At 43.5% G+C, this 10,226-nt stretch overlaps 1 protein-coding gene across 1 annotated transcript in view; it reads left to right on the top strand.

Annotated features, from left to right (window-relative positions):
• Positions 1-6,656, top strand: part of Fam155a (family with sequence similarity 155 member A) — a 551,950-nt gene extending 545,294 nt beyond the window's left edge. The window contains exon 4 of the mRNA XM_010604651.3: positions 4,416-6,656. Within this exon, the coding sequence (XP_010602953.1) occupies positions 4,416-4,705 (290 nt within the window). The 3' untranslated portion in view covers positions 4,706-6,656. The remainder of the gene's footprint in view (positions 1-4,415) is intronic.
• Positions 6,657-10,226: the final 3,570 nt, after the last annotated feature.

Below are 10,226 nucleotides of genomic sequence, written 5' to 3'. Positions count from 1 at the left end.
TTAGGAAATTTTTTTTTTTTTTTTTTTTTTTTTTTTTTTTTGTAGACAAATATTCCGCTAGGAACTCAGAATGCAAGCATAAAGTAGAAGAGGAAGGTTTTCTCGTAACAATGCCAAGGAAGAGAAAAGCAACAATTCTGTGAACACTGGTTATCTGTGGTCACACAAGTGCTGCCCATTCTTATCCACTTGGTACATTGGCTCCGACTCCCTTAAACAACCACCAAACCTCAGATGCTGAACTTTATTACTAAAATTTGCCCTCTGCTAAAAAGATAGACAAAAATTATAAACGTGTAAATACCTAAAAGTCTACTTCTTGGGGCAGATGTTCACAACAATAGGAGATTTTTTCTTTATTACATAGAACTCCAATTTTACAGTTTTACCTATTTGTAAAACAATCTTCCAAAGTCAGCAAATTTCCCATAGGTTGCTTCATTATTTTTTAACTTTGGGTGGGAAAATGAACACAATTTGAATATTGGTATCGCTTGTTTTCAAACTTTGGCAAGATGTTTTTAAATAAGTCCTCAATTATATTCATGTGAAATCACTATTGCAAATATAAAATAAAAATTAATGCCAATGAATAATTAGCATCAATTAATAATTAATATCAGTTAATATAAATTAACATTAATTTCCACAATAACTTTCTAGAAGACTCATTTAGGATTTACATGGTGGCACTAAAATCTACTTTAGAAATGAGCAAATCACCCCATTTTCATACTGGGGTGACTTCAGCCTCCGAACACCCAAAGTTGCCTTCGCCCTTTGTCTCTAGATCCCATTGAAGTGTAAGATGGGACACATTCACACATGCCGTAAAAGCCTAGGAGATAGGACACAATTAGAACTGAGACTTTAAAAATGTGCTGTTTGGAGTGGGAAGGGGATGAAGAGTTGGAGGGCACAGGGAAGAGAAGGAGACAAGAAAGAATGAAGATGCAGGGTGTATGTGTACAAACCCCACAATAAGCGTAATCATCGTGTACTGCAAACACAGGCTAACGAACATGCAAGATCGGTTAACAATGAAACACACTCAAAGCCACTGTGTGATGTCCAGCTCTGTCTGGTTGGATGGCTACTGTCGTGAAGACACCAGTGTGTGCAACAACAAGCAGAGCAGCTACCTCTGTACCTTTGTACCCTGTTGGAGGAATATAGATTAGCACATCATGAAGAAACAATCAAAAGCAGAAATATCATATGACCCAGGAGTTCCACTCCTGGAGGTGTGTGGAATAGGTAGTCGAACTCCTGTGGTCCTTGTGGAACCATTCACAGCAGCTGGGAAATGGAACCAACCTGCGTGCACTAAAGGAGGGATAAAGAAAACACAGTTCATAGAATGGTGGAATATTACTCAGCCCCAAAGAGAGGAATGAAAAATGATATGGATGAAAGTGGAGGTGATTACGTTTAGTGAAATAAGCCAAGTACAGAAGGACAATTACCACACAATCACACTCATAAATGGAATCTGAAAATACCAACAACGCACTGGACATTCAAAGATTCTGAATGGTTTTGCCACAGCGAAATGATAAATGTTTGCAGTCAGAGATAGTTAAGCAGGTTTTAATATGATACTGTGTGTACATGCATTGAAATCTCACTTGGAATCCCAAATGCATGCATTTTTTTAAATTTTACGTTTGCTTTAAAAATAAATTTAATTTTAAAATTAAAAGCCCCCTGAGGAAGATGCTGAATGGTTCCCCAGGGACACCCATGCTGCACACACAAAGCAGCCCTGGGGATGGGCAGGCCAGGGTCCCACAGGCACTGACTGCCCTGGCAGGGTGAACAGGTAGTGCACTTTGGAGCCCACAGCGGCCTGCACACTTGGGTATAACTCGTAAGTACACAGATAGGAGTGGAAACCTGGGGACTAAGAGCCTCGTGTCTGCCCTCCTGATGCGGGGAGCCCAGAACCCTGAGCTTCCTCTTCCGGAGGGCGTGGGACAGAAGAATATTGGCTAGAGGAGGGAGAATAGTGCTTTCTCTCCACCTTGCCTAGTGGGAGGTCTACAGATGATGCTTAGAGCAAAAGAATGTAGGCAAACATATAAAACTCGCTGCTTTCAGAATTGGGGGTGAAAGGGAATAAACAATAGTCTTCCCAAAGAAAGCACTTGAAATGGGGGAGGTAAAGAAACTTTTATTCTTTATCTTTCTATTCTTTATTATTTTTTTCTTTTATTCTTTATGGTTTTAGTATAATATATTTAGTATATGTGCATGTAAAATGCTGAATAAAAAAATGTTAAAAGAACAGAGAAGGAAAAATGAAAAACAGAATATCAACTGCGCCAATCTAAAAAAAGTTTCATTTGTTGGGTGGCATTAACCCCCTTCTTCTTTCTGAAGTGCCTGCAAACTAGCTAGCTGTCTTCAGAACAACTCCGGAAGAGCGGTTCACTCCGCCGTTGTCTGAGGTATCCTGTCGGTCAGCAATGTGAAACGGTGATCTAAAGTGACCTCCAGATTCCTGTTTTTATAATCTCAGTGTAAATGCGTTGCACGGTCAAATATAGCATTGGGAAACATAAATTTCAGTAAATGGTTAGCCTGCTAGGAAGGTATCTTAAAGACAAAAAGAAAATATCATGCGATAGAAATGTTGGTGCTGCAGGACTCATTAATCCAGTTTTTTTTTTCCATATTCTTCCTAGGCGAAGGTGAAGTTTACCTTTGAATGCCTAAGAAGAAATGAATATTGTAAGCATCATTATAAGGATATCTTGGTCATTTCTTTAAAAGTAACAGAAGACTGAAGAGTGTATCACTGAAAAGTTTCTTTTGTATTAAATAAGTAGATGGCCTAGTTAACTCCTGGAGTCAGTGCTTGTTACATTTGTCCAGGCATCTTGCCACACACTGGAAAGGAAATCTGAAAATGCATAGCTCATGTTTTTACTGTGAAGGACAAGTAAGGAAATTGACATGAAATTTGTGTTTAAAAGAAAGCAGCACTTGTTGTATTGAATAGTCAGGCAAATCGTGCTCGCAGCCTGGAGAGTAGGCTTTGCCTGGGAAGGCTCATCTGAGATGCAGTGGAGGAGAAACCAGCTGTAGGCAGGTGCTGAGGATGGAGATGGGAGGTCATAGAAGCATCCTGGACTGCGAGATGCACTTGGGCACTCTGGGAAGAGCTGGGCTATTGAGCAGAGTCTATGGAGAGCAGAGGTCTTTATCTTTTAAGACATGAGTGGAGGCAATGAAATGCCATTGATAACTATTATTAGCAGTAGCTTGGGCCAGCGATTTAGCTCAGTAGTTCTTTGGCACCTGCCTCGCAAGTGCAAGGACCTGAGTTCGTCCCCCAGTTCCGGGTGCAGGGGGAAATTAGCAGAAGCCTTATATTTCAGGTTGTTTCTGTCTGCTAGAAAAATCTCACTGTTTACACCCATCGTAATTTTTGTTTCTCAAGCCTGAGACTAAAATGATGGAATTTGTGGAGAAAGTTCATTTTAGCACTCGTGACAAAATATTTCAACAAAAGGAGAAAAATAAGACACAAATGGCTCACACAGTTATGTCAAAGTGTGATAAGCAATACAGCAAGGCCCAAGACTGGGAAGAGTAGAGATAAGAAACTGTTTTATGCTTTTTGCCACTTTGCAAAATACGCACTCATCAATTTTAAAATGGGGCAGTGTGCATTGTCAAAGAAAGAAGGAGAAAAGGAGGGAGGAAAGAGATGTAGTTAGGAGGAAAAGAGCACAAGAACAAGAGACTAAATGAGAGAAAGATGACTTCCAAAAAGCAGATTTGAGGGCAAGATGGACAGAGAAACCATGAGCAGAAAGATCCCTCCTGCAACATTCTAGACAGAAGTTAATAAAGATTCCAGATCGGTCATTTGTAGCACCACAAATGGAAGAACAGGACAAATCCTTACAAAATAAAAAGAAAGGTCCTCTATCCAAGACCGGGTTCCAGAAAAGATGAAGTGGTTAGGCCACCTGGACCCTCTAGTTATGGCATGGTGATTGCTTGGTTGTTTCACTTAGAATTGCTAGTTAGTATCCATTTATGCATTGCATTAATCCATCACACTCTTGTTAAAGAAAAAGGAGGGTGAATATTTTTGATCTCCACCTTGGCTCAGAACCACGAGCTCTGCTTTTGACCCAATGAAACCTTTCACTCTGTGTACACAGCCACTCAGACCATTTATGGTGCAGCTGGCAGGAAGCTACAGGAACACATCCAAGGACACAGCCCTGCTGGCTTGAGACCATGGTCGACCATTTGTCCAGAATGTATTGCCTTGCTTGTCCCTGCCATCCGATTTAATTGTTATGACTTAGGGGGTAAGGATGTTGATTTAAAGCTTGGCTCTCCTGTGCTCCCCTGCCCTGCCTTGCTCCTCTGAGCCCTCTGTTCCTCCTCTGCAGGTCTCTATGAAACCTTCCTAACCAATGACGAACCAGAATGCTGTGATGTCAGGAGAGAGGGGCAGTCCGCCCACCCGCCGGGAGGGACAGTAGAGAGAAGGGACAGCTGCCACAGGACGTCGCTCACAGTGTCCTCCGCCACGAGACTGTGCGGCGGGAGGCTCAAGCTGTGTGTCCTTGTACTGATTCTGCTGCACACAGTGCTCACGGCCTCGGCTACGCAGAGCACTGACTGCCTGGGCCTGGGTGGCATCGCCACGCTGGAGGACAAAGCCGCCAACGAAGAGTGAGCCGAGCAGCAGCCAGCCCTGGCCCACCCGAGAGAAGCAGCCACTGTCCCCAGGAGCAGAAACTGGGTGCTTTTACCCTCCAGTTACTTCTCGCAAGGTCTTTAGGGTAAAACTTCAAGAAGATGGGCCTGATTCCAAACAAGGACACACACCCCACAGCTTTCTGTTGACTGAAAAGCTGCCAAGGGACTTTCGATTTCTCACACCATTTTATACACTGTGTTTTAATGTTTGGAAGTTTTCTTTGCTTTCGTTCCAGTCTGAGTTTCTTCGTTTGTTTCCTTTTATTTTTCTGCACCTGTTAATTAACACAGGATTTATTTGGGGGATGGTTTCTCAGAGCTAGTCCAAGTCTTCGCAGTGTCTGTTTCGCTCTCTCTAGTCATCGTGTGTTCATCAGATAGTTCTGTCTTTACGTCCTGTCAGTTTCCATTAGAGGAATGACTGCTATGACCTCGTGGTATAGCAAAAAACAACAACAAAAAAAGAATAAAAAAGAAAAAAAGAAAAAAAAAGAAAACAGCAAAAAATACAAATAAAAACTTCCCTCAGTCTCTCCCTAGACCCCACACCCTCCCTGGCCATCCTTTGGGCCCCCTCTCGCCCCGACACACACACCCGCTTGCTTGTGTCTGTGTAGCCACGGTGGCGGGTGTGCACGAGACCCGCACAGAGCACAGCAGGGCTGGCGGGCGCCTTGCAGCTGAGCAGGCAGGACGCCCCACGACCTTGGAACCAGGCCACTTGTGCGTTTTTGTTGAAAACAGGGGAAGAAGGGACATTTTTTCAAAAGCTGTCTCACACTGAGTTGCTCTGGTCTCATTCGCACGTGGCCCCATCCTTTCCTGCTGGCCGGGTAGACAGGAGCAGCTCCAGCCTGCAAGGGGGACAGGCAAGTGGCCCCCAAAATGTAGGGGAGGCTCTGCCCACTGTGAGCTCAGCTCTGGTCACCTACGAGCACATTGTGGCCATTGCCATGGGAACACAGACTGGGGCCACAAATACAGACTTCTGTGGCTCCTGTGTCGCAGTGGAAGATTCTAGAACTGCTCAAACATCTGCAGTATGAAGGATAGATACAGTTTTATCCCAGTATTTCCCCAACACAGGGTTTTAAATTATGCCAGGTCTAAACTGTATGCAATTCTGCATCATCACAGAGGAAAAACTTCTTTTTGTAAACAACAACAACAAAAAATAGAGCAGCCATTTTTATCCCCGTGCGAAAAACTTTAATGCTTTAGGGAGTGGAAGAAAGGAGAAGTCTGATCGCTCTGTTTGTATTTTTTTCTTTGTGGGAACATTTCACCTGCTGAGTGTATATGGATTTGCTTTCTGCAAAAAGGCTTTTATGAGTTTACAGTAGAATCAGTGGAAGGAAGAGTTAACAAGGGCTGTTTTTAAAAAACAAACAAACAAAACAAATAATTAAAAAAAAAAAAAACATTTTCCATTCCTTCCTGTTCTCTATCTACCCTGGGAAGTGCACTTCAGAGAAGTCAGCTGTGTGGCTGGGAGACAGAGGAAATCCATAGAGAAGGTCCTCTTAGTGAACAAAATTTAGTTACTAACTATCGCTATGAGATTCCCCTGGGCATTTGTTTCTCTTCAGACAGACCTTTATCCTCTGCATCAAGCTTAACCCTGCGACATGCGTACAGTATGCATATTTTGTTTTGAATAAAAAATGTTTTGTTCCAGTCTGTTAAGAATATTCAAAAAAAATAATAAAGGTATTGCTTAATAAAATTGCTAGAATTATTTAGCAGTACATGCACAAATATTTTACTAGATTCTTTGTTTTAATAGTGTTTCGTTGAGACTGAAAATCCTAAAATGGTCTGTGCAAATACAAAAAAAAAAAAAAGAAAAAATCTCCTGTTTTGGTTCCTTTTCTTGAAAACTTCCCCCCCTACAAATACAAATAAAGTCACATGTGTGTGCGTAGACACATAAGTATTGCAATTTAATTCGTGGAAATTTAGAGCTCACTGGGGACAAAAGTACAGAGACGAGCAGCTTCGGGGTCACTGGTTGTGCCCATGTGATGACTGGAAAACACTTGTGGAAATGAGAGTTTCAGCAGCCTGACCAGAAATGGATCAGAGATTTTAGCAGGAGGCAGAAAAGTGGACAGGAAATAGGCTGATGAGGGGTGGCTGGTCGGGCTTTTAGGTGAGTGGCCCGGAACACACTTGTTGGAACCTTCACCTGCTCCTGCTGGAAAAAGCCCAGGCCGCACTGCACACCTGTAACCCTCCTGCACCCTCTGGCTGGGCCCTAGACATTGTTGTTCTCAAAGAAAATGGCATGAGGGCCATAATACAAATACCTCTTCATGCCATGACAAGCAGCTACTCTAAGCACTGGGCAGAATGTTGAAAAATAGCATGTTTCAAAAAAAAAAAAAAAACCCACAGCATTTTGCTTTCTTTGCATATCTTTTGCAACTGATTAAAGTTATTTTCCTATACAAGGGGACTGGTAGTTTCCACTTCCTCATGATTTAGCCTTTGTTTAGAGAAAATGTCAATTATAGATGGAAAGCAAACAAACAAAAAAGCACTGGGTTACAGGAGAGGTAAGTCCCCAAAAGATAATTTTCAAAATTGGGAGAAACTGTAAATATAAAACTGTGAGGCCGGTGAGAAGAGCGTTGTCACCGTAGACAGGGAAGGGCTGTCTTCTTCCAGCAGCTCAGCACCCGCTACAGCCATCACAAGCTCCCATGGGATGTCTTCCCTACCCTGCTGTTTCTTCTCATTTGGAGAAAGGGGCCTCTGCGCCGGGCCCGCGTTATTGCTAGTGTGCAAACCCTCCCCGAGAAGGTTCCCTGGAACTCAGCGAAGAAAGGCAGTTACCTGCAGTCCGCAGGGTCTGAACAGGTAACAGCCCCTTCGCAAGGCGAAGAAACCGTCCCTGCCAGAGATGCGACTCTCATCCACACACCCAGCACAGGCGTGAGCATGCTGAACGGTGTGCACACCTCAATTTGGACAGAGTGAAGTCAGAGCTGGCTGCTTTGTTTCCATTGTCTTGCCCGTTTCCGTGTAGCAGGGTTCCGCTACCTATTGGACGATGAACTACATAAGAGAACAATTACTTTCAAGTAATTGAAAACCAAGTTGAAAACCAAGAGAACAATATTTATTTCATAAATATATGGGACAGATTTTCCTGTGTTTACTACTGCCTTTTTTTTTGACACATGGAAAATTCCATTTGTGGAATATATTGGTACTGCTAAGCTAAATGTCAAGTAATGTAGTGCAGTGACAGGTTATTTTTTATTGCGTTACATTTTGGTGACTCATTCTACTGACTTCTGTGTCATCGGATGGGTAGTATTTCCTCCTAAGTATCTGCTAAGTGACATTGTCCTATTACGCGACATCATTGCAGATGACAGTTTGGTTTCTTACCACTGAATCTATAGTTTGAAGTGCTAGAAACTGTAGTCATGGAAATAAAAGCAGCAAGGGAAGAGGTAACAAGGGAAGGAATAAGGGAGGGTGGGAGAAACAGCACAGAAATGAAACACGTATCTTGTCTTTAGTCCCACGGAGCTAAATATTTGATTCCCCCGGCACACATGTGCATGTATAAAGGAGGGAGTCCATGGCAGGTTTTACAGAGATGTGAAGCCAAAGAGCATTTGTGTACGCAAGTGGCCTAACGTGGAACTGGAGCCACACAAGCCTTCTCCGGCCCATCCGTAACAACGAGAGCACAGCACTATGGTGAGTGATTCCTGCCTGTATGGGAGCGGCAGGCTCATTGACGACCCGAACCTACTTTGACATGCAAAACAGACTCGCTTGAGATGTCTCTGTTAGTGATGGAAAAATAATTTTGAAATAGCCGGCACCACTTCCATCTTCCAAGCTTTAATGATGTTTAGAAAAAATGCGAGATGGCCTGTGGGCATCAGGCAATGTTGAATAATGAAACTTTCAGTGCAAGGATGGAAAAATGGAGGGCACTGTAAGGCAATATTTCCAGCATATTTACCAGAAACTAGCAAATGTTTCCACAGTGTTTGAGAAATTCTCCACATGATGATGACATGCAGATACTCCTCTGAGACTTGGCATAAAACTAGCAAGCATCAGAAATGACATATACATTTGTTCCTGACGTTCTTGAGGGCTATGTCTACTTCACACAAGACATTCAGATTAAGACTGGAAGAATAATATTTTGTCTGAGGCCACACAGGTAGATGGAGAAAAGGTAGAAAGCTTAATTTAAGATAGTGAATTCTAGCTGTGGTGGTGCATGCCTGTAATTCCAGCATTCTAGCACTCAGGAGGCTGAGTCAGGAGGATCGCCTCAGGTGCCAACAGTTCAAGGCCAGCCTGGGCTACACAGTGAGTCCAAGGCCAGCCTGCACTACAAAGTGAGACCCTGTCCAAAAAAAAAAAAAAAAAAAAAAAAAAAGCAAAACAAAGATTGCAAATTCTGAGCATCAGGTCTAGATCACCACAGGCTGTCAGCATCCCTCGAAAGTCTTTTATCCAAATGCTGAGGTATTTATTTATTAAGATGATTAAGTTTTTCGTGAAAATTCCAAACTATCAAGAGATATCCAATGTCACTGAGTTCATTTTCCCACATTACACCTGGCTGCAGTGTTTTTTGCTTTTTTATGCCACAACATTTTGGAAATACCGGAAAGGTCTCTGGGAAGATTTCCATCAGACCCATGGCTACAGCGCAGTGGAACTGTGGGTCTGCTCGTGTTTTTCTTTTGCAGTGTAGAGAAGCGGGCAAGAGCAAAGCTTGGGAACCTCTTACCTCTGAACCGCAGAGGCCCGTGCTATGAGGACACCGCGGGGAGAGAGGACCTGAGGAACTGGGAGGAACTCGTGCAGGAACTGAGGCTCAGAAGAGGAAGTGATGCCGAGTTCTACACAGGACGAGCCCCAGCCAGGGACTCTGCTTGCTCCTCTGAGGCGTCTGCCTCGGGGACGGCTCCCAGAGTCCTGCGGGGTCTCTGGCATGCTCTGCTTTAATGTCTTCAATAACCTGCATATTTTAAACAGCAACTCTGATCATTGGTTTAGCAAAATGACCATTTCTGTCTTTTAAAAACCATTTGGAAGATTTTCCGGGTATTGCAGAGTGACCGTGAGTACTGATGACTTTTAAAGTAAATGGCTTTCCCATCCTTTGCAGTCCTCTCCCCAAAACTGCTGACCGTAAGCCAAAGTGAAGGGCAGGCATAGGAGTCAGCCATGGTTTTGTGCGCAGGCGTAAACTGAGCTGGGGTGGCAGTGGACAGTCATACAGCTCCCTGTGGGTCTTGATGTTCTTGCAGACTTTTTTGTGGGGTGGGTACCAGGGATCAAACTCAGGTCCTTACAGTTGTGAAGCAGGCAGCGGAACCACTGAGCTAAATCCCTGGCCCAGACTCTATTTTTAGTATGCACCTTTGGGGGGTTCTCCATATTCCTGAAGTAGCGAGCACTGCACTAGGTTTAAGCCTGTGTGGTGTGGATCTCTCTCTCTCTCTCTCTCT

Source organism: Fukomys damarensis, unplaced genomic scaffold (genome assembly GCF_012274545.1).
Source record: "Fukomys damarensis isolate Sample0158 unplaced genomic scaffold, DMR_v1.0_HiC HiC_scaffold_6, whole genome shotgun sequence".
Classification (NCBI taxonomy): domain Eukaryota; kingdom Metazoa; phylum Chordata; class Mammalia; order Rodentia; family Bathyergidae; genus Fukomys; species Fukomys damarensis.
Note: the sequence above shows the minus strand (reverse complement) of the source record. Positions and strands in the feature narration are given on the sequence as shown.